We start from the raw sequence: 24,970 nt of genomic DNA on the forward strand, positions 1-24,970 counted from the left end.
CCTGTGCTGCAAACCCGGCTGTCAGATTCTTTTTTGCTTTTTATGTTTTTGTCTGTGATTTCTTCTTTCATTGGTCCTGTTGCTCATGGCTTGTTTACAGAATATTGTGTCTTTCTGTCCCTTTAAATCTCCTGTCTGTTTGCTACCATGTATGGATCAGAGATTGCATTATGGTTCCTCCTTTTACTGTTATCCAGTCCTGCTTGTCTCTGTACCTGTAATTTAACTTTATACTTATCTAACTCTATATAAAACTTAAATTAAACTGTGCTAAGTCTCATATTTCTAAATTGCTATGTATCTTTAAATGATGAAGAACATTTAAAATCATAAAGGTCTAATTTAACTATATTTAAAATACAACTTAAATTTAACTCATGTATCTTTAAATAATGATGAAAATTTAAAATCATAAAGGTCTATTTCAAATTAACAAAATATTTATACCACTCACTTCATCCTGTAAGCCGTTTAAAAAGGTACAGCTTTTTTATTACAAAAAGGGATTTTTCTCTAACTAAAGGCAAATTTTTAACTGCTGAGATACTAAACAGACAGACAGCCCTCAAATGCTCAGAGATCTAGAGAACATGGCATTTAAAATGTTTTGTTAAAAAGCTTTTTATTAACAGAGAGACAGGCCAGCTGCTGGCCGCACCCCATTTCCTTCAAGAAGACTGATGGGCACTGAAGAAACTTCATCTCCAGTCAGTGACAACGCTAGTCACTGAGCAACCCTGTCCTTCACCTCAGCTGCTACAAAGTACTCCAGACCGTGGATGAGAGGACAGTGGAATCGACTTTCCCATGTTGCTTGGGTCAACGGTAAGCAAACCTTCCTGTAGTCCGTAATCCACAGGTCACATGCTATCAGCAAGAAGGCAGGTGTCAGCCAGGTGTTGGTGGCACACGCCTTTAATCCCAGCACTCTGGAGGCAGAGGCAGGCGGATCTCTGTGAGTTCCAGGCCAGCCAGGTCTCCAGCTCGAGTGCCAGGATAAGATCCAAAGCTACACAGAGAAACCCTGTCTCGAAAAACAAACAAACAAACAAAAGGCAGATGTCCTGCAGCCTGTTACTATGGATGGGTGACCGTGGGGGTGGCTGTCCATGCAGCCTGCTGGCAAGTCTCTGTTATTCCTTAATCATTAATTCAGGTAAAATCTTATCCTTCTCAAGAATTCTGATGCTTTTGACAACTGGTAGTCTTGCCAGCTTAAAACAAAACAGATTTCAGGAACAGGAGCTCTGTTTGGAGGAAGGAACAGGGCAGGTAGGAAGGACTGGTGGCTTCTCTGTCCCTCTGGTCTTTCAGTCTCTTACCCCCATATCTGACTCCTGACTTTTTTATTGATAAAGAATAACTAGAGTAACCTGTCAATAATGGGTCCATATAATTAGCTCTAAATTTGTGTGTCTTTGGACTTCAAGTGAAAGACCCCAGACCCCTAAGGGGCACAGGGTCCCAAGGAGCCCCCGAGACTCAGAAACCAGACCTAGAGCTGCAAAAGCAAGAGGGTTTATTGAGCGAATGCGCATTCGGGTGCCAGCAATACCGGGAAAGCTGCACACCTAGCAAAGGTTATAGGCTCTTTTTATAGGGAAAAACCGAAAATCAGCACACATGCTTGGGGTACAAAGCGACTGATTACAAAGTGATTGATTACGAAGTATAATTTCATATTAACGAGGTCACCTAGGTGTGGCCTGGTTTTCTACAAAGGAAAAAACCACAAAATGTGCCCAGGCTTGGGGCCAACTTCCTTGTATTGGGCCAAGGCCTGTGGGAAACTTTTCTCTTTTTGAACTAAAATCTTTCACAAGAATATGCTAATTTGTTGTTTTGTCAACATAAGCTGGGGGGGGGGACTTCAAATAAGAAAATGCCTCCATCAGATTGGCCTGTGGTGTGAGACCGAAACAGGAACAATATACCTTGCAAGTTAATGGGAAACTAAAACAGGAGAAATGTAGCTTGTGGGTTATGGGTTCTGCTTTCAGTTAAGACAGTTAATAAAAAGTCCCTGTTAGATCTGTGTTAAGTCTCTGCAAGTTAAGGTTTCTATTTGTAATTAAGAATAAGTTCCTGTTTCTTAGATCTGATGCAAACTGCAAAACATGTTTTTCAACCTACACTAAACTTGTGACCCCATTCATACAATGTATATCCTTACCATTGTTCCTTCCCTCTCATTGTATTTTTCTAACAACATGTCAGCTGACTCTCTTACCCCTGTGAATACTTTATCTCTCCTATAAAAAGGATCTCAAGAGGCCAGCAGGGGGCTGCTGTCTCAAATCCCAATTTATGGTGAGACAGCCAGCTGGCCAGTCTGAGGCACAACCCAAAATATGGTTTGCTTTAATTGGACAATCAAAGATTTGGTCATTTTCTCCTCATGATTCTCAGGTTTAACAGTAGGCAAGTCTGCAGGACATTTTCTTGGGAAATGATCAAGGTGGCAGGACCAGCCCACTGTGGTTGGTGCCACCTCTGGGCTAGTGGACATGGGTTATATAAGAAAGCAAACTGAGTAAGTCATGTGGGGTGAGTAAGTAAGCAGAACTCCTCATGGTCTTTGCTCCCCATTTCTGCCTTGGGTTCCTGCCCTGACTGCCCTTCACAATGGACTGTGATGTGGAGAGGTAAGCCAAGTAAACCCTTTCCTCCTTCCACTTGTCTTTGGTCAGCAGCACAAAGCAAGCTCAAACAGAAACTAGTACTGTGGGTATGGTCTTGCTGTGACAGACCTGACAATATTGCTTTGGGGTGGATTGTGAAAGTATCTGGAACTTTGGACTGGAAAAGCCAATAAGTGCACAAAGCTTAATAGGAGTGTAGAAGATAAGAATGCTGACAGCAATGCAGACAGTGGAGGCCTGGATCATGACATTTAAGAGCAAAGACTAGCAGGGCCATTTGTGCGATGTATTTAAATCTTCTGGGAGTATTTCCTCAGGGTCAGCACACAGAAGCTGTGGTTCCGTGTGGGGTTTAGGACCAAGGTGGCATGTCTAGCTGCAAGCAAAAGTTGGTCATATGTAAGGGCCACACACATGGGTTTGAACTTATGAAGGGGTCATGGAGAGCAACTGAGGCTTAGCAATGGAAGAGGTCAGGAGAGGCCATTGGTGAGGGTGTAGCTTCAGTAGCTGTGTAAACCCTAGAACTGAAGGGGTCATGGAGAAAAGTTGAGATTTGACAACATGGAGCAGGTCAGAGTTCCTGTAAAGAGGCCAGGGGGTCATTAGTGATGGCACAGTCTAAGTTGCAGTAAAGAGCATAGCTTATTGGAGGTTACCACCAAGAACAGGAGGTAGTGGCAAACCACTATGAGCAAGTCCCAGGCATTTGACATGTAAGTACTGTTGGAAGTCTGGTTTTGCTTTAACTTGCGTGTGACTACCCCCTGGTTCTTTCCTCTTGGAATGAGAAACTATTTTTTTAAGATTTTATTTATTTATTGTGTATACAACATTCTGCTTCCATGTATATCTGCACACCAGAAGAGGGCACCAGATCTCATAACAGGTGGTTGTAAGCCACCATGTGGTTGCTGGGAATTGAACTCAGGACCTCTGGAAGAGCAGCCAGTGCTCTTAACCTCTGAGCCATCTCTCCAGCCCCCAGAATGAGAAACTATTTAACAAATTTGTTTGTGCAAAAACCCATAGTAACTTTGAAAAGGGACCTTGGTCTTTTTAAAGTGTTAAAAATTTTAAAGAGTGGGGGACTTTTAAAGTTGAACTATGTTTTATAATATTGTGATATTAATATTTACATGAGAAACTGTAATATTTCCTCTATGGAATATTTTGAGATCCAGCCTTTGGTTTCACTAAACATGGAGCACAGGAAAACTCCAGCCCACTATTGTATTGTTAATGCCAGTAAGGCTACTATTGTTTACCATGGCCTCAGGGTAATATGCCTCCTAATTTGCATCTCTATGCGCCTAAGCATCTGAATAGGCCCTCACCTGGGCAGGGGAGCAGAGGTGTGTGAGTAACTTGTGAGGACAGAAGGTTAGGAGTTAGCAGCAAGCGACCAGAGCAGAGAGAACAAAGAGAGATGGTTCCCTCGTGGTCATGAGAGGATGGTTAAGAAACACCAGAAAAGATGGCTAATAAAGAAATGACTCTAGTCCTACAACATGGAACTGAGAGCTCTCTAAAGATGACAAGATGCCTGTGTTTGGTCTTTATCGCCTCTGGGTTGCTAGGAGCTTCCAGGTCCACACACCCCCACTCAGGCCGTACCTCATGGATTAAGGCTGAAACATGCCAGGCCACAACAAGAAACAAGAAAGAAAAGCTTATGATTAATAGTGATGTGTTTGTATGTCACATTGACAAGGGGTCAATTGTGCAGGTTAGTTTTTTATCATCTTTACACAGGCTGGAGTCTCAAGACTGTGACTCTCCTGGGGAGATGTAAAAGATATGTGTATTTAGCAAAAAATAGGGAGGGGCTGATAAATGAAAGAAAGATCCAGTGGCAGGATATGATCCACCGGCAAGGAGGGACGCCAATAAGGCATCCGATAAGTCTTATAAAATATATAGGATTATGATAATTAAGACAGCTAGCATATGAGAATCCTAGTCATTGGCCAAGCAACATTGAACCTAATACAAGTCTCTCTGTGTATTAATTTGGGCCCTAACTCAAGTGGGTGGCTGGTGGAGAGTGCCCATGTGGCGGTAGGGCCCAGCGGCTTTGGCGGAAAGATTCATCATAACAGAAAGATGTGTCAGGTCCAGCTTGATGAATGATTGAGTTTCTTGAGACCAAGCCCAGACAGTTTCTTATCTATTATACACTTAAGCATTTCTAGGATTCCATGCACCTTCAGCAAGAGGCACTGGGGATTAGAACTTCAAGGGAGGGTCCTAGGAAGATCCCATGACCCTCCCTCCCTTTTCCAAGAAGGAATATTAATAGCCCAATTACTGTGGCCTATGTATCTGCTGTACAGTTTTATTTTGTTGCCATCACAGCAGTTACAGCCTCCTGTAGGTCACCATAACCACTCAACTTCATGATGACCATGGTTAAATGAAGCCCAGAGAAAACACTCATCAGAGGCCTCTGTACATTCTAGTTAATTCTTAACCTAAAATACTTATTTTAGAATTTATCAAGCATAGCAAAAGGTTAAATTGTATACATCAGCAGCTGTGGTGTGGTGGCAATTCCAGGTCTGTAATCCAGTACTTAGGAGGTTGAGGCAAGAGACTTGCCAATAGTTCAAAGCCAGACTGGACTATAGAAAGTAAGACCCTTTGTGGTGGTTTGTAAGAGAAATGTCCCTCATGGACTCTTGTACTTGAATACTTGGGTTGATGGTGCTGTTTGCAGAGGTCATAGAACCTTTAGGAGGAAGAACCTTGCTCGAGGAAGTCTATCACTAGGGGCAAGCTTTGAGAGTTCATACCTTCACTCCACTTTCAGCTAGGTCTCTTGGCTTCATGCTTGCATTTGAAGATATAGTCTCTCAGCTGCCTGTCCCTGCTGCTGTGCCTCTCTGCCAATATTGAACTCCTATCCTTCTAGGAACCCTGAACCCAAATAAACTCTTCCATAAAGTTGCTGTTAGTCCTGGTGTTTTATCTCTGCAACAGAAAAGTAATGGTGGATACACCTGTCTTAGGCAAAAAGAAGAAAAACAACAACTCAAATCAGATTTTATAAAAGCAAAACCAAAACAATAAAACTAAAAGCTCTGACAACTTCCTATTAAGAACAGACCAGCACTGCTCTTTCAAAACAGGGGGCAGGGCTCACTGTCCCTACAGTTGGTGTAGTGTCTTTTCACAAGCTGCTCAGTCTCTTTAATAGCCCACCCCCTTTTTTTAATAGACTAGGTCTCTTCTATCCCTGTTTGACCTTGACACTGAGGGTGACCTTGAACTCCTGACCTCCTGCTTCTGCCTCCCAAATATTTGGATTACAGACACGTGCCACCACTCCAGCAACTGAGCTGCATCTCCAGCCCCTAAACGGACTTCTTAAACTTTTCTGCTCATGATCTCTTTTACTCAAGAGGGGTTCTTTTTTGTAAGGGAAGACAAGTTATTCTGGAGCCAACTACAAACTAGCATGGTCCAGGAACACAGATTTAGGTTACCCCAAATTCCACGCTCTGATGTGGCAACCATTTGGTGAACATTTATAGTAACCAACAAACAAAGTCATAAAATCACTTTCCAAATATACTAGTGGAAACATCAGATAGATGGGTCATAGCAACATGGGGGAAACCTCCGATATGGGCCTCAGATGCTGTCTGTTAATATTCTTAGCCTTTTGGTTGGAAGATTCTGGGTTCTGTACAATGATCTGATGTCTCTGTGAAGCCTGATTATAGGACTATTCATCAATAATCTTTTAGGAAACTCAGGTGATGAGACTGGCCTATGAGAGCACTTGTCCTTCAACTGCTGGCCATGAGGGAGAAACCAGCCCCAGTGTCCTCCATGTCTGCTTAATGTCTAGCCATCTACCCACTAAGCTGATAAACACTTAGCAGGCTCAGAGACTGGGAATGCCCAGCCTTATATGTGCTACCAATTCCAAGCCTCAGTTCAAACCAGTTTATACCCACTCCCTTGAGGTTACCATACCTATGCATTTTGTTCTGATGAGCTCACTTCCCAAATCCCAAGGTCCCCCAATTATGGGGTTCTACTTCTATAAATGACCAAAGACCAAAGCTAAGAGTACAAATAAATAATGTTATAATTGAGGGATTATTGGACACAGATGCAGATGTGATTATTATTACTTCAGAATCATGGCATCCGGATTGGCCTCTTCAGGAGGTAGATGTTCAATTCCAGGGTATTGGCCTCTTCAGGAGGTAGATGTTCAATTCCAGGGTATTGGAACCCTATCTCAGGTAAAACTGCTGTGCCTGTCTCGACCAGCAAGAAAGACACAACTCGGGAACTCTTCTTCCTGCAGTTTATTTCAGGAGCCTTGTACAATCTTCTTCTGCCCCCCCCCCCCGAGGAAACCCGACCCTCTGCTTAAAAGCGCCCTTGGCAGCCCACCCCAGACAGCCACGTGGCGAAAGCAGAAGGGTCCACATACACGGAAGCAGGCCTGAAGCCCAGCCTTAGCCAGATAAGAAGTTGTCCAACACAAAGAGCTCTCACCCTCGGGATGGTGGAAGGCGGAAGCCGGCGCCATCTTTTGGGCTGACAAAGCGCAGCTCTCCACATAAAACAAAGCATGAGATGGGTTGAATGCATAGGTCCACAAGGAAAGAGAGGAAGGCTGAGACCATATGTGGTTAATACAGCAGTGAATCTATGGGGTCATGATCTGTTGCAGCAATGGAATATCCAGATAAACACTCTTCCAGTCTCAGAAACATACCATAAACAAACTATGTTTATGGAAAGAATATTATAAGGTACTATAAAAAACAGTCACAGACCATCCAGGCTGTACAAAAATAGGATACAGCAACTGTCAAACTCTCATTGGGACCAACAGCCCTACCTTTAAAATGGTTAACTGACTAAACTGTCTGGTTTGAGCAATGGCCTATGACATCATAGAAACTACAGGCTTTAGAACATCTGGTTCAGGAACAGCTAAATACTGGAAATATTGAAGAATCTACCAACCCTTGGAATTCTCCTGTATTTGCTATTAAAAAGAAATCTGGAAAATGGAGAATGCTGACAGACCTGGGAGCCTTAAATAAGTTAATTCAGCTGATGGGCTCTTTACAACCTGGAATGCCTTTACCTTCTCTGTTACATAAAGGATGGTCTATTATAGTTATTGACTTAAAAGACTGTTTCTTCACTATACCTTTATAAAAAAAAAAAAAGATAGAGAAAAAATTGCCTTCACCTCGCCTACTTATAATAATTCTTAGCCAGTCAAGAGATATTCCCATAGGGAATGTTAAATAGCTCCACCCTGTGCCAATATTTTGTGCCAAAACCATTGGAAATAATTCATGTATAGCTTCCACAACCTATAATTTGCCATTATAGGGATGAAATTTTATTGGCTGATTCAAAAGCAGGCACTTTAGAAAAAATGTTCAAAGAAGTAAAGAAAGTTTTGCCTCACTGGTGATTACAAGTTGCTCCTGAAAAAATACAGAGAGGACATCCTATTAATTACTTAGGATATAAAATAGGTCTATAGAAAATTAGACCACAGAGAGTACAATTGAGGAGAAATCAATTGCAGACTATTAATGATTTTCAAAAGTTGCTAGGAAAGATTTCCTATCTACAGACCACTATTGGACTAGAAAGACGTGAACTGAATAATTTGAACAAGACCCTAGACGGGGACAAGGACTTTAATAGTCTAAGAGAATTATCAGCTGAAGCTGAGAGAGAATTGGCTTTGATGGAAAAGAAAATACAAGAAGCACATGTAGATCATGTGGATCCAAAGCTCAACTGCATTCTGGTAATGTTACCATCTAGGGAACACCCTTCAGGGATTTTGATACAGAGGAAAGATATTATATTGGAATAGATATTCCTACAATAAACAGAATAAGAAATTAAAGATATATGATGATATAGAAAAGATTTCTGATTTGATTTTAAAGGGAAAATTAACATTTTGTCAACCAACAGGAATGGACCCAGCAGAAATTATAGTACCTTTAACTAGTGAGGAAATTTCATCTTCATGGAAAGACAATGAATGTTGACAAAGAGCTTGCGGTAATTTTGGTTAGCAACCATTATCCCAAAAGTGAGAGAATAAAATTCATAAAAAGAACCATTTGGGTCCTTCTGCGCATTGTAAGGAAAACACCAATCTCTGGAGTCCCCATGTTCTATAATGATGCAAATAAATCAGGAAAGGCAGGCTATAAATCAGGAAACATAAGTAAAGTGGTTCAAAGCCCTTATAACTCTGTGGAAAAGTCAGAACTATATGCTGTTCTCATGGTACTAATGGATTTTACAGAACCTCTCAATATAGTTACCAACTCTCAAAATGCAAAGACAGTTGTCATACACATTGAAACTGCTGAATTTATTCCTGATGATACAAAATTAACTTCGTTATTTAGACAATTACAGGAAATTATCAGGAGTAGGAATCATCCTATATCTATAACACACATCAGATCCCATATGAGTCTGCCAGGACCTCTAGTACAAGGTAATGATGAAATTGATTGCTTATTAATAGGAAGTGTTCTGGAGGCCTCAAATTTTGATTAAAAAAAAAGGCACTGTGTCAGTAGAAAATGTTTAAAAAAATTTTTTTCCATCACTTGGCAACAAGCCAAGGAATTTGGAAAAAAAAAAGTCCTACTTGTTCCTTCTATAACCAAACTCCTTTACCTGCAGGGAGTAACCCTAAAGGTATTCAAAGAAATGAAATTTGGCAAATGGATGTGCTTCATTTTGAAGAATTTGGAAAATTAAAATATGTACACCATTCAATAGACATGTTTTCAGGATTTCAATGGGCAACTGCTTTAAGTTCTGAAAAGGCTGATTCTGTAATTACAAATCTATTAGAAGTTATGGCTGTCATGGGTATACCTGCACAAATTTAGACTGACAATGCTCCAGCATATGTCTCTAATAAAATAAAAACAGTTTTGCATACTATAATATAAAGCATATAACTGGTATACCACACAATCTTACAGGACAAGCAGTTGTTGAAAGATCTAATCACACTTTAAAGAAATCCTTAATAAACAGGCAGAGGAAACCAAGACCTCCGCCCAGACAGGTTACATAATGCCTTATTAATCTGGAATTTTCTTAATGCTAATGAGAAAGGAATAACAGCTGCAGAAAGACACTGGACAACAGAAAAAACTTCTGAGTTAAATCAGCCTGTGTATTTCAAAGATGTGTTGACCTTAGAATGGAAACAAGGATACTTGCTACGTTGGGGAAGGAGTTTAGCTATGGATACCATCAAAATTAACCAAGATTCAGTTTGAACAGGAGAAACCTCTTGATAAAGAGAAATGATAGTTCATCCATGGGGGTGACAATCCTACAAGTTGTAAGGAAACCTCACAAAGGTCAGGGCAGGGTCCTGTTCTTGCCTTTGTGGGAAAATAGAAATACCCATCTTCAAGAAGTCAAAAGACATCAGACATGTAGATGCCTAAAGAAGAAATGATAGCTATCCAGAAAGAATCACCAAGCAAAGAAAAATCTGACTTATGGTACCAATATTCTCCTGCTATGACCTGCAGATGGTTTGTTGGCCAACTTTTAGCCATCCTCGTGAGATTACATCCTATCCAGGAAAGTCAAGAGACTTGAGAGGAAGAAGTGGTACAGGTTACATCCTGTCTTAGTCACTGTTCTATTGCTATGAAGAGACACCACCACCAAGGCAACCCTTATAAAAGAAAGCATTTAATTGGTGCTTGTTTACAGTTTCAGAAGTTAAGCCCATTATCATCATAGTGGGGAGCATGACAGCCTGCAGGCAGACACGGTGCTAGAGAAGTAGTTGAGAGTTCTGCATCTGGATCCACAGGCAGGAGGAAGAGAGTGACACTGGGCCTAGTTTGGGCTTTTGACACCTCAAAGCCCACCCCCATCCCCAGGGATATACTTCCTTCAATAAAGCTACACCCCCTAATGATGGGGAATGTACTGTGTATGTTCATCTTATTGATTATTGAATAAAGTACTTGTTTGTCCAATGAAACAGCAAGTTAGGCAGGACTAGGAGTCAAAGAGGATTCTGGGAAATGTAGTAGAGAAATGATGTTCCAGGCTGGAAGAGACATAGCAAGGAGACTCAGATTTAAGAAAGGAGAAACAGGAAGTGTCCCTTTTCCCCTTCACCTCCTCCAGTGGCAGGATGTGAGCCACCAGCAAGAGAGGGCCCCAGCGAAAGGCATCCTCTATAAGATAAGTCTTATAAAATATATAGATTTATGATAATTAAGACTGAGCTAACAGACCAGAATCCTAGTCATTGGCCAAGCAGCTTTGTACCTAATATGTGTCTGTATTATTTTGTCCATCCACGTGGCAGGCAGAACTCAGGCAGCTGGCGGAGACCACCAACATGGTGGTGGGGCTCGGGTGGCTTTGGCAGAAAGATTTATCATAACACCCTAATCCTTTTCAAGTAGTACAACTCCCTGATAACTAAACATTCAAATATATGGGGGGGGAGCACATTCTTATTCAAACTACCACAGCTTGCTAGACAGAAAGGACTACTGCACTGCAGGGTACAGGGTGAGAGCCCACTGTTCCAAAGTAGAAGAAATCCCTTGTTCTAAGACAGATCATTCTGTCCACTTGAACTGAAGGCATACTGCCCCTGTCCCTGCAAGTCCCCAGGGACTGTTGAAGTGGGTGTTTCTACACCCAGAGAGAAGACAAAAAGTTCTAGATAAGGAAACCTCATCATCACAGAAAACATTGGTAGAAACCCATCAGTGGCCACAGAACTCCAGCCCATGACAATCCCTTTGGCATAAGCCTAAGACACACCACGGATGGTCATTATTAGTCCATATTGAGGGACCATAAAGATTAACATAATTGAGACTGGAGATGTGGCATGCCCAACGCCCTAGGTTTGATCCTCAGCACTCATAAACCTGGTATGGCAGTATACACCAGTGATTCGTATTCAGAAGTAGAGGCATAAGGATTAGAAGTTCATCCTCAGCTACTCAGTGAGTTCAAGAACACTCTGGGCTACATCAGACCCTGTTGGCTTTTTGTTTTTTTAATTTAAAAATAGCTTCTTGTTACCATTGCTCTAAAAGTGTAGATGTTTCAGGTTAAGGAAACAGACACCATCATGGTGGATTCAGGACTGTTTCCCAACAGCATCTGAAGGGTGGGTTATGGGAGCATTCTATTCAGGAAGAGGAAACAGTAGGGAATGGGATCTCCGAAAGAGACAGCTGTTCCAGCTGTACTAGAAATCGGAATGTCCTAGTCACGAGGTCTGTGAGGTCTGGACTGAGGACACGTGAGATAAAGTCAAACAGAAGACACTGTCTAGGCAAGTAAGATGCATGACCTAGGTGTTACGGAAGCCACACAGTGACAGTGGAAAGACTCTCTCATGTGACTCTAGGCTGCCTTGGGGTGAATGAGTGGACAGGAAGAGCTGAGCCACCAGAGGAGGAATGGGATCACAGATTTGTGAAAGGACAGACAGCACCTGGTCAGTTTCCATGGTGTCTGTCCCCAGTGGACTGACTGGATTAAAGGACAGACCATAAGAAGTTCAGCTGAGAAGGTCAGCCTGATGTAGAAGCCCGCTGGCATCATTCCTTAGACTGTGAGGAAGATCAGGTGCAAAATCTTTATTTCCACATGCGTGATCAAAAAGGGAAGTGTGACTCTCAGAAAAGCAGGTGGCAGAGGCTCAGCAGCCCACAATCCCCTGGGGAGGGCTCTGCAGAAGGAAGGTGAGGAGGGAAGGGAAAGAGACAAACAGCCCTGCCAAGCAAAGGGGCCTGCTGCCTATGCCTGCTCTTGGTGCCCTGGTCTCCCCCAGAAGTATCACACATAAGGAGGACATGGGCCCCATGGTCCTGCTACAGGGCCCACACTCAGCAAGTGGTCATTAATATTTGTTGGGTGCAAGAATACTTCCTGAGCACTAGGAACAGAATACTGGAAGACGCTTAGTTAAAAACAGAAGGGTTGGGGGTTTCTTTATAAAAACTGGAGCTTCAGCACTTTAGATGATAGCCAAGACAGGTTGACTAGAGCCTCGGTTCCATATCCACCTAGTGGAGTGTAAAAGGCAGCCCTGCACACAGAGGAAGAGGAATTGAGAACCAGATCCGTCCAAACCAGTGGCAATGGTCTCCTTCCCCGAAACCCTGTCCTCTTGCCTCACCCCAAGAGAGGGATGGCCCGGAGGGACTTGACACCCAGCAGGGCCGGAGATGCGGCATCCTCGGTCCAGCCTTCGTCAGACCCCGCGGCAGCAGAGATTCCCATGAGCGCCTAGGGCTTCGGGATGCATTCTGTCTTCTCACTCCTTCCGGAAGCAAACAGAGCCTGCGCACAGGTCCTAGTATCATTAATTGCCGCAAAAACCTGGACCTTCCACCCTCTCCGGATCTGTCCTGCAAGAGAAGGCAGACAGGCTGAAGCGCAGGCCAGGTGGAAAGCGGCCGGCCACGCCAGAGCTCAGACGCTATACTCTGTGGCATAGGGCACTTAGGGCGGTCCCCGCCCGACTTTTGGGTGTCCACCGGGGACCTGGGGGCCGCAGCGGTGGGCGAGTGGGTAGGAACTGGGATCCGAAACTCAAATGAGTGGCTGTGCTGTTAGACCAGGGGCACAGGACCTCGAGTTGGGCAGCCCGAGTTGTCCTCCCCACCCACCAGAGACCCGCCCACAGCCCTGGAACGCCCCGCCCGTCGCCCGCCCCCGCCATCCGAGCTCGACTCCGCCTGCCTGGGAATCTCCAGACTCTGGCAATCTCCAGGACCTGTGGTTTCCGGAGCTCTTCGGGGTCGCTTCGCCCGGAGGTGAGTCCACGGGGCCCGGCCCTAAGCGGTCACGCGTCACGCGAGGACCGGGCCACGGCGCGGATGCGCTGGGAGAGAGCTAGTGGCCTTGGCCGCAGCGTCTGGGGTCTGGGCGCTCGGTACCCGGGTGCGGAGTGGTTGGAGCCTGCGAGGCCCCCTGCAGCGTGCTCCATTCCTCCCATCCCCCCAAACCTCCCGGAATGTTCCTGGAGATCTGGAGCAGAAAAGGGCAAAGGCCCCTGCTGAGCCCTCACTGGGTTCCCCTTCTCAATTCCACCAATGCTGATTTGTCTGCTTGGGATCTCCAGGGATACACCCTTGTAAACTAGAGGAGTAGCGGGGTCCTCTGACAAGGTGAATTGAGTCAGGATCCTCCCCAGACTTAGGAGCGGAAGCTCTTTGTCTTTGTCCAGGATTTTGCATACCAATGCTGAGAGGTTGTGCCTAGCTAGTCCCTGACTAGCTCGGTTGACCTAAACAGGGTCCTTCCTTGGCCAGTTGCCTGTCAATTAGACACCTGGCTTTCACAGGTGAGCCTTGTGAGTTTGAGGAGGAGTTCCTGGGCCCCAGGCAGCCCTGCCCGGTGGCTTGCAGATGGTAACTGTGGATAGACTCATCGCACTGAACTGGTTTCCAACCACTCCCCTGGTACCTTCCCTCAGCCTTTCTGGTCGGTCGTGCTGTGAGTCCTCCGATGGACGGTGGGTTGCCTCCATGACCTGTTTGTGGCTATGCATGCCAGAACTTCCTTCCTATCAGACAGCTCAGGGCTCCTTCGTTCCAAAATCTCACTCTGTCTAGAAAAGACACGAGACTCTTTTCTCCCTGTGTGTACTGCCTGGAAGCTAGAACAGGCCCAGCTGGGCTTGGCACTGAACTTGACCATTTGGGGTTTTTGCTACCTGCTACAAGATGTTAGCTTCTTAGGACAGGAGAGGCCTAGGGCTGATCCTGAAAGACACCACAACTTCATCTCCCACTGCACCCTCTTTCTCTAAGAGGACCTCCCCAAGTCTGTAAACCACCCCGCTATTCCTCTCAGTCTCCGGAATGCCCCTCTCCCACTCAACAGATGCCATCAGTGTACTCCCCCCACAGGAGGCCAGTGGTACTCAAAATAGGACATTGAAACCCAGCAAGCTGGTCCTTTCTCCAGCTTTCTTTACCCTGTGCCACAGACTCCTGCCCACGGGCCCAGGAATGCCCCATGGCCACCTGGCTGCCTAGTGTGCCCTTCCCAGACACAGGTGGAGGAATGGAGTTATCTTCTGGAAATGGGTCCTGAGTTCCCACCTAGTACAGAAGGGAATGGCAAAGCCCAGAGGCATCCATGTAGGGAAAAAGAGCCCACCAAAGAAACACACTTTGGCCATAGAATCAGAGCCAGTGAAAGAAATATGCCCTGGCCCTGAAATTAGAGTAAATAGGCTAAAAAGGGCCAGTGAAAGAAACACACTTTGGTCCTGAAACCAGAGCCAAGTCTGCCCCTGACCAACTAAGCAGAAAAACCAGCCAATCCCTGAGCAGAAAACCCACAAGATCTAGCCAATCTGTGCTCAAGGGTCTGACATCTGACCAATTCCCACCCTGAAAAATCATCTCCCTGGAAAAACTCCACCCCTAAGAAGCCCTATATAAGTCCTGTGCCTGTTCACTTTGCCTGTTCACCCTGGCAGAGGCAACCACAGTCCTGGATTCTTCCCTCCCAATAAATCTCTTGAATGAGGTTTGAGTGAGACCTTCTTTTGCCGGAATGGAGAGATGTGGCAACTTTTAGCTGGAGCAGAGCAGGGCTGTAACATTTCCCTGGGTAAACCTTCCCTTAGCAGAGCCTGGAGTTGTTACACTGGAGGACCAAAGCTAAACTGTGCTGTGGAAACCCTTCCCTGCCAGAGCAGAGCTGTTACAATGGGGAAACAATGCTCTTTCCCTGGAGCAGGGTTGTAAGCTGCTACAACTGCGCCCTTTACATGCGAACCACAATGCTTACTTCAGCCTCCTCCAGGAGTGGCCTGCATTTGTTTCACAGGGCCCAAGGAAGGTTTAGGGTTCTTGTTTGCTCGTTTAACAGACCACTGCCCTGACCTCAGGTCTACTCCTTAAACCACCACCCCCACTTCTATAGCATTCTGAGAATTCTTGGTTCCCCTTACTTGGCCTTGGTGCCCCCAAGTTTCGGAAGGAATGTTAGCTGGAAGGTACCATTGGTTGAATTTGGAAAAAGATTCCGCAGGTGCCAAAAGGGATGTCAGATAAAAGCTCTTTTAATAATTGGCCACAATAGCAGCAGGAGGGGTCAGGTATAGTGAGGTAGAGATTTGATTAGCAGCCCATGGGGCAAGGGAAATTCTGGCTCCCAAAGGTTTCAAAAGGAGGAGGGTTCTCAGATACCATATGACTTGTATAAGTGTGATTGTAGCACATGGCTGGGTTTGAGCAGTACAGATTGCTCTTCTGATTGGTGCAGGGGCCAGGAAGCACTAGATAAGATAGTAACTGAAGTTGTCACAGTGGCTAGCCTCAGGGCAATAGGAGGTTAAAACTGCTTTCCTGTTCTATCTGGAGGCATTTGCAAAAGGGGACACTGGGCTCACTGGGGAGGTGTGGAGTGGTTCTATCTAAACCAGGATCCTGGGTTGTGGATAGATAGCCTGTCCCTTAACCAACTGCCTCTCTCACAGCAGGCTTCTTTGGCTTGTGCGCCCTCAGCAGATGTCTGCCACTTTCAACATGAGGGTCTTCTTGCCTGTACTGCTGGCAGCCCTTTTGGGTGTGGAGCAAGGTATGAGCACTGAGACCCTAGATGCAGCCTAACCTTCATTCTTATTTCCCCTGAGGGATGCCCAGGGCTGCTCCCCTAGCAAAATGACCTAGTTCTCCTGCCTCAGTGCTGGCCCAGCTAAACTGTTGTCACCTTGTATTTAAGGAGACAGACACTTAGCCCCTCTAGGACCAAAGTCTAATGTCACTTGTCATCTTGTTTTTGTCTCTGACCCAGGGTTGAGCATATTGTAGTTGCTCATTGTCAGAAAAGGGTTCAAACCCCCCTCCCTGAACAGTACCCTTCCCTGAAAGTCTTGCCCAGGGAGCGGGCAGGTATCACCTATAGCATGTCCTTTTTGCAGCCCATTCCCTGATATGCTTCTCCTGCACCGATCAGAAGAGCAATATGAAATGCCTGTGGCCAACCGTATGCCCAAGCTCAGACAATTACTGTGTTACAGTATCTGCTGCTGCTGGCTTTGGTGAGTAAGTAGCCATCTCCCTGCCTGGACCAGGGATTCACAGTGCTTTCCTCATCTCCTAGTGCCCATTATGTTTTACCCCTCAATCTCACTCTCCATACAGGAAATGTCAACCTTGGCTACACCCTGAATAAGGGCTGTTCCGAAATCTGCCCTCGTGAGAACATCAATGTCAACTTAGGTGTGGCATCCATCAATAGCTACTGCTGCCAACATTCCTTCTGCAATATCAGCACAGCTGGCCTCGGACTTCGTGCTAGCATCCCACTCCTGGGCCTTGGACTCCTGCTCAGCTTGCTGGCTCTGCTGCAACTGGACCCCTGACCATCTCCGTGTGTTCCCCATATCTCCCCCCCAGCTCAGGAAGGAAAGCTTGGGGGACCCTAGGAGCCTTCAGCTCCTCCTGGGTGTATCTAGTCCCCCTCCACACTCTGTCAGCATCAGGGCTAAGCACTAAATTCACCCACATCTGCTCTGTTGAAGTGGGACTAGCTACTCTTGTGTCTAGAGCCAATCCTGTGGCCTCCCTTGGGGAACCAGGAAAGGGTTAAAAACCCTTCCTTGGAGTCTCAGAGTACCTAGGTCAGTACCAGTGTGTCTGTCTACCCAAATGAATAGACACCTCTATGCACAGGGTGTCTGTGTGTGAATGAAGCCATTTGGAATCTGGGATGGGCAAAAGGGACCTGGAAGATTCTAGAGCAGAAGGCCTCTGTCTCCACCAAAACTCCTTCCCCTGGCATTACTGTGCCCAGGTAAGCCCAGGAGGCTGCGCATGGAGGACAACCACTCCCAACGAAGGCTCCCGCCCCTAGATCCAATTGAGTCCCTGCCTGCCCTTTCTGCGCACACTGGCTTCCTGCTGCCATTCTACTGTCTCAAATAAACTGTTCCCACCCATTCCTGCCCTGTTCTGGATGCCGTTACCCCCCTTCCTCCTTGCAGGGTCTTCTTTCCCCTCCAGTCTGGAAGGATCTTCGGATCCTGCAAACCCACAGCTCTGCATAAGAGATTCTGAAAGACCAGCCTGGTGTGGTGATAAATCCCTTTAATGCCAGCAAGACAGAAGCAGCTATCTGTGAAGCCAGCCGGGTGTGCATAGTGAATTGCAGGAATCCAGGCCCATTTAGTGGGATGGGTCCAAGAATAAGGAAGGGAGAGAAGGAGGGAAAAAAGAGAGAGAATGAGACTGGAAGTATTGCTGTGTAAGCACAGCTGCCCATAAAGGTGGACCCACCAGGCTGGTCACACATTATTCATCTACACCAAGGACTTAGAGGCCTGCTGTATGCCACCTGTCCTTCAAAAACCACATTGTGGTTCAAGCCACGGAAGTGTGGCCAGGCAAATGATTTGTATCTACCCTTTAAATGGCTTTGTTTTGTGTTGTTTTTCCACCTAATTTGGTTTGGTGTGTTCCCCTCCACACACACACATACACACACCATTTTCATTCTGGTATTTTAAGACAAGGTCTTACTATGTTAGACTAGCTACCCACAGACTTGTAGTAAGTCTGCCTCTGCTCCTGAGTGTGGGGATTAAAGGTATGCACCATCACACCTGGCTCTAAGGCTTTTTGTTTCTGAAGCAGGATCTCGCTTAAATTCTAGGCTTAGAAGCAGTTGTCACATACCTAGCTTAATGGGTTTCACTGCTGTGGGTGTTGAGGGACAAGGGACTAATGGAGACAGACCTTGAAGCAACTCTTCATAGGTCTGGGTGCCTAAGGAGGCTATTTCTCAGATTTCCCCAAGTCTGTGGCCTGGTGGGTGGTACCACAATTGGATATGATCCACACAGTTCCTGGCTATGGTGACATCAGTGTCCTGGAAATACTACTTAGTAGGGTAGATCATGGAGACATCACCAGTCAGGGTGGTCTTGAGAAGTCCAGGAAGGGAGTGGCTTTGTCAGTGCCATGATTCTCAAGACCAGGACTCCCATGACCAGTATATACCCTGAAGGTGTCAAAGAAAGGATCTAGTCTCTGCCCAGGCTCATGGTGAGAAAGGAAAAGCTCTGAGGAAAGCTTGTCAGGAAGGAAACTATGGGGTCATATAAGGTTTATTAACAGACAAAGCAGGAATCCAGTACTACACTCAGGACAGAATGAAGGTGCTGCCTCAGTGGGACCAGCAGATACACTGTTGCCATTTCTGCTGCTATTTCATTTCAAAGGGGCATGAAAACCAAGCTGCCAGCCACCAGTGCTCCTATGGCTTGCAGCCAATTTGCCTACCCCAAGAGAGTGTCCTCTGCCCCACCCTGGCCTTTTATTTGGGTATTTGGGTCATGGACCCTCTAATGGACCCTTTGGGCCAAGCCACTGCTTATAATTGGCTAATGGATCAATGACAAAATTCCTACAACATTTCCCCCTTTTTGTCTAATTAAGAAGGTTCTAATCCTAACGTAAAACTATATACAAGTATTGTCCAGAAGAAAGAAAAGGTAATAATCTATACAAAAATGAAACACAAGAACAATATCAAACAGATTCTAAGTGTCCAGACCATAAGTAATTGGCAAATTACAGAGATTACTCCAGCAGTTGTCCTTTCCTGAAGAGCCTAATTTCATACCTAATATGTCCTTAGCTAAGATTGGGAGGATTGTAACTAATATCTAGGCTTTGACCCCATCAAAGATCTGAGAAGGAAAATATTACCTGAGTAAGTAGGAAGCACAAGCAAGCGACTTCCAAAAAATGTAAGAAGTGACAGAAACCCAAGGTTTTTTTGTAATGTTGTGGCATCTAGTTTTGGCTTATAGGCCTAGAATATCTGACAGATCATTTTCAGAAGCAGGAAAATCTGAAGGACTGTCCTACCCTATCATAGCAAAGTTACAGGAGCAGACCCTATCTAGGATGGAGTCTCTGCCCAGGGAGGCAGGAACGTAAGGGGGGCAGGGGGATTGCACCTTACACCTACACCAGACTGTTTCTGAGCATATTTGCTACAATTGCTCACAGGTGCAACTGTTGCTCGGTGCTCCAGAGTGGGGATTTTACAAGCTAGGGTTTGGGCATGCAGTAAGTGGGCCCTGGAAGGGTATGATCAAGCCACGTGGTCTCAGGCCCCACGTTGGGAACCAGATGATGAAGGAAGCCAAATGGGGTCACATAAGATTTGTTAGCAGACAAATCAGGAATCAAGATACTACACTCACAAGGCAGAATGAAGCTGCTGCTACAGTGGGACCAGCAGATAATACCGTTACTATTTCTGCTGATGCTACCACTGCTCCATTCCAAAAGAAGATGAAAACCAAGCCACCAACGACAAGTGCTCCCATGGCTTACCTACCCCAAGAGAGGGTCCTTTGCCCCTGTCCTGGCTTTTTATTCCGGCATTCGGGCCAAGCCATTCCTTACAATTGGCTAATAGACTGATGGCAAAATTCCTGCAACACTAGACAGAGCGGTGCTTTGTTACAGGACTATCAAAAGGCAATAGAGAAATGTGTAGAAGTCAGTTTTCTACAGGAAGCTTGGACTGTCAACGGTATCCACTATGGTGCTCATGACAGATCTAGGTAATTTTCCTAGAGACACTGGCCTATGACCCTAGCTGGTCTAAGAATTAGTAACAAAGCAGTGGGAGGTAATATGAGAAGATTCATAATAAGATATCTTTATTTAGTTAAACACCAGCCAAACACAAGCCAGAGCGTGCCAGGGGCAGCAAGGTAGGGAGGCCAGAGAGAAGGCTCCCATGTGCCTTGCTGCCCCTTAAAACCCTATCACGAATCATCCTGACCTCACCTTGACCACGCCCTAACAGGCGTGGTCAGGCACACCTGTAGCTAGCTTCTAGCAGGTATGGCTTACACTGTCCCCTACAGGGAGGGTCCTGAGTTAGACTCCTAGGACGTGGGAGCCAGAATGGCACCAGCAGTGACAGGGACACCTAACAAGCTCTGGGTTCCTCCTTGTCTTGACTTAGCTCCCTCTTTGTGATGGGGAGGTGCCACAAGGCTCAAGAGTTGAGGTTACTTGTGGTCTGGGACTCTTAAGCAACCCTCTGGTCTGAAACCTTGGCCAAGGGGTGGTCTGGTCCGATTCCTCCCGGGAGAAGGGTAGTCAGAGGGACCTAGAGTTCTAGGGGTGACATTAGGAAAAATGAAGGCTATGGCAGTCAATTTCCTGATTGCTACAACTGGTAGTAGGGAGAATTGAAGGAGAGGCAAATGCCGAGGTTAAGTTTCACTTCCTGAAGCAGGCAGAGAAGCTGTTTCAATTTCCTGAAGTTTAAGGCCAGGGAGGGGAGAGGGAAGAGAAGTGTGTGCCTGGGCTCTCAGAGGTCTACCAAGGCTTTAAAGTGAGGCGTCAGATGTGGTGTCACCATCTGATCCAAGAGAGGGATGACCCCTCCTCTGCAGTTGATCCAATGGGTTCTGGGCCTGTCATGCCTCCAAAGCCTGGCCAGCCTTTCCTGCTATTACTGCTAGTTATTACTGACCAGGGTTTCCCCAGTCTGACTCTGCCATCTGTGCCTTCCCCAGCAGGTGCTTAGCCGCCTCCCGCCTCAGTCCCAAGGGCTCTAATGACAGAAGAGTAGAGACTGGAGACTGAAACTTAAGTACCCTCTCCACCTGAGCATCATACAACAAACTGACACGCCCAGGCAAGATTAAAGTGAAACACTAGAAACCCTCCCTTACTTGGGCACCATCTAATGAGCAGAGCATGTGCAGGATAAGCCCACAGCACAGCAAAATACAAAGGACAGGGGCGATATAAAGGTCTTGAAAGGGTTCTACACTTCATGATGGATGTTTTGGGGGCTCCTTAGCCCACTAATCCATTCCCATTCCTGTGAGTGTGTTCCCTGTCTAAAGTCTATTTCTAATTCTATGTGTCCCTGGTCCGGTCTTTAATTCTGACACAAGAGCCTAGAGTGAACTCAAACATGCCCAATAACGCAGCATTTTTAATTGTTCTCCTTTTCTTACTGCTTTTTTTAATTAAAAACATTTTTATTTCTAATAAACTTTATTATTTAAAAAAGCTTACAAATAAGGGCCTAGAAAGATGGCTCAGCAGTTAAGAAAACTGGCTGCTCCTCCAAAGGACCCAGGTTCAATTCCCAGCACCCACATGGTGGCTCACAGCTGTCTGTAGCTCTAGTTTGTGGAGATGTCATCACCTTCTTACACAGACATATATGTAAGGAAAAGGGGCCAGCCAAAGAAATACACCCTGAGCAGAGCCAAAGAAACATACTTTGACCCTGCAACCAGAGCCAAATCTGACCCTGAACCTGAGCAGAAAACCAACCAATCCCTGATCATGATATCTAGTTAATCTGAGCTCAGGGGGTTGAAATCTGACCAATCCCCCACCCTGGAAATCTACCTGGAAAAATGCCCCCCTAAGAAGCCCTATATAAACCCTGTGCCTGTTCAGTTTGTGGCTGTCCACCTGCCCGACTGTTCTCTGCCACTAGAGGGCAGCCACTCTCCTGGATTCTTCCCTCCCAATAAATTTCTTAAATGAGATTTGGGTGAAACCTTCCTTTGCCAGAATGGAGCAGAGGAGAGAAGTAACAACTTTTTGGAGGAGCCAGAACACAGCAGAGCAGAGTAACTGGAGCTGTAACACTTTGGCAGGAGAAACCTTTCCCTAGCAAAGTGGAGTTGTTACACTCTGGAACTGTAACAACTTCACTGAGGAAGCCCTCCCCTGCCAGAGCAGTGCTGTTACTCTGGGGAAGCCTTTCCTTGGAGCAAGGCTGTAAGCTGCTACACTTACTGTGACCTATGGTGTTCCTTAGCTCCCAGCTGCCAGAATACTTTTCCATCCGAGCTGTAAAACTCAGTATTCTATGGCTCCCAAGTACCAGAATCCCTGCCCATTCCATCCCATTCAAGCTGCCACAATTTGCTTACAATATAGATAGACAAAATACACACACAGAAAATTAAAATAAGTCTTTTTCTTAAAAAAAAACAAGAAAAAACACTCATCAAACATCAACCAGACTCAAAGTCTATATAACTTAACAAACATATATAGTTAGAATTGGCATTTGAAATAGAAGCCATGAAGCCTCACATGAAAACTTACCAGTATCAAACATTGTATGCACTGTCTTAGTTAGGGCTATTGTTACACAAATCACAAAGATATATATATATATATATATATATATATATATATATATATATATTTGTTAAGGGATGCTATGAGGAAAACAGAATCATGGATACAGGACAGCCAGATGCAAAGTCCTTCCCTTCTGCCCAAAGGAGCTGGGAACCAGCCACATGCTACTTCATGACACAGTCTTTACAACCCAAGAGAGCATGACCTCTGTTTCCTTTTAAGAGATCACATCTGCAGACAAGAAACCATGCCTTAAGGCCAGTACCCCAAAGCTATTGGAGAATGAATTCCCACAACAGGTTACTATGCTATGATGAAACACCATGATCAAAAGCAAGATGGAGAGGAAAGAATTTATTTGGCTTATATTTCCACATCATAGTCTATTATTGAAGGAAGTCAGGATAGGAACTCAAACAGGGCCAGAACCTGGAGGCAGGAGCTGATATAGAGGTCATGGAGGGGCACTGCTTGCTGGCTTGCTCCTTGTGGCTTGCTCAGTCTGCTTTCTTATAGAACCCAGGACCACCAGCCCAGGAATGGAACCACCCACAATGGGCTGTATCCCCACCCATCCCTGCCCCACCCCCTGTCAGTCACTAATTAAGAAAATGCTTTAAGAGACTAGAGAGATGGCTCAGTCGTTAAGCGCACTGACTGCTCTTCCAGAGGACCTGACTTCAGTTCCTGGCATCCTCATGGCAGCTCACAACTGTCTGTAACTCCAGTTCCAGGGCAAAGCACCAATGCACATTTTTTAAATTAAACTTAAAAATAAAATGCCTTACAAACTTGCCTACAGCCTGATCTTATGGAGGCATTTTCTTTCTTTTTTTAAGATTTATTTATTTTTATGTGCATTGGTATTTTGCCTGCATGTATGTCTGTGTGAGAGTGTTAGGACCCCTAGAACTGGAGTTATAGACAGTTGTGAGCTGCCATATGGGTGCTGGGAACTGAATCCTGATCCTCTGGAAGAGCAGCCTGTGCTCTTAATCCCTGAGCCATCTCTCTAGCCCCTGGAAGCATTTTCTTAATTGATGGTCCCCCTTCTCAGACTTGGCCTGTGCATTTTGACATAAAACTATCCAGCACACACGCTTACCCACTTTTCTTTATCTCTTTCCCTCCCCTCCTCCTCTTATTTTGAATACCTGCCAAAATTCAAGCTTGTTTTCCCTGATACGGTGGGCTTTTGCACTGTTTCTCTGCCCTCCGTGTCTTATTTTAAAGGTGTTAATGGCACTTAAGTTTGCAACTAGTGCCTCAACAAGCCAAGTTTGGCCACCCATCTTCAAAAAGCCAATTAAAAGAGTCAGTATAGCCACATTGGGAAGAGGGACAAAGAGATCCAGTGGCCAGACCTCATTAAATCCATCTTTGGGGTCTTAACTTGGAGGTAAGTTTTAAACAGAAGATGAGATGTGCACAAGTAAGCTGTCCAGACAAGATGTGGGGGCCCCCATGGGCTGTCCAGACAAGATGTGGGGGCCCCCATGAGCTGTCCAGCCAAGATGTGGAGGTCCCCAATGAGCTGTCCAGACAAGATGTGGGGGCTCCCATGGGCTGTCCAGACAAGCTATGGGGGCCTCCACCATGACCTCAGCTCCAAGTATAATAGGTAAATCTTTCTCCAGGGGGCAAGTTGTTCCTCCTGTTGTTTCCTGGGCTTTGTCCTCCCAGCAGGAAGTTTCTGAGGAATTCCAATTTCTTGGGATCCTTTGTTGTAGGAGTCTACTAGCCCAAGAGAGGAGCACAAATGTTCCTATGGAATAAATTCATTTCTCCCAGGCAAGCAGGTTCCAAAGGACTGACCCACCAGTACAGTCAAGTCTTCCTCCAAACCTTAATTAAATTAAATTGTGCTTGAGAGTCCCCTGCTTTCCTTCTGAATCCCATCCCCTCTACACATACCTGCCCCAGCAATGAACTCTTAAAGTTCCCAGCTTTCTGCACCTGGCCTGGAGGCCACAAGCAGCCTGGGCCACTGTGCCTCAGCTTCCAGAGCCCTGGAACCCTCTCCCTCCCCCTACTCCACACATACACACAAGTTTTCATGCCAACTGGAAACTCTGCCAACCCAGAGCACCCCAGGCAGCTCCTAGGTCTTGGGTGACT

General features: G+C 45.6%; 1 protein-coding gene and 1 long non-coding RNA gene across 3 annotated transcripts; one reads left to right on the top strand and one right to left on the bottom strand.

The window, feature by feature from the left end:
* Positions 1 to 12,298: 12,298 nt before the first annotated feature.
* On the bottom strand, positions 12,299 to 13,153 carry LOC113831445. The gene is made up of 2 exons (XR_003483045.2): positions 12,856 to 13,153; positions 12,299 to 12,765 (listed from the first exon to the last, which is right to left on the bottom strand). It is a non-coding gene; the product is annotated as an uncharacterized LOC113831445 (long non-coding RNA).
* A 190-nt stretch (positions 13,154 to 13,343) lies between these two features.
* Positions 13,344 to 18,300, top strand: Ly6e (lymphocyte antigen 6 family member E). Of its 2 annotated transcripts, none has more exons than XM_027403822.2 (4): positions 13,344 to 13,495; positions 16,180 to 16,277; positions 16,621 to 16,740; positions 16,844 to 18,300. In XM_027403822.2, exons 2-4 carry the CDS (start codon positions 16,208 to 16,210, stop codon positions 17,062 to 17,064), a joined length of 411 nt encoding a protein of 136 aa, XP_027259623.1. In that variant the 5' UTR covers positions 13,344 to 13,495; positions 16,180 to 16,207; the 3' UTR covers positions 17,065 to 18,300. The 2 variants fall into 2 exon arrangements, with proteins under 2 accessions (XP_027259623.1, XP_027259624.1); XM_027403823.2 differs by having other exon boundaries at positions 13,356 to 13,495; positions 16,177 to 16,277.
* Positions 18,301 to 24,970: the final 6,670 nt, after the last annotated feature.

This window comes from Cricetulus griseus, chromosome 2 (genome assembly GCF_003668045.3).
Source record: "Cricetulus griseus strain 17A/GY chromosome 2, alternate assembly CriGri-PICRH-1.0, whole genome shotgun sequence".
Classification (NCBI taxonomy): Eukaryota; Metazoa; Chordata; class Mammalia; order Rodentia; family Cricetidae; genus Cricetulus; species Cricetulus griseus.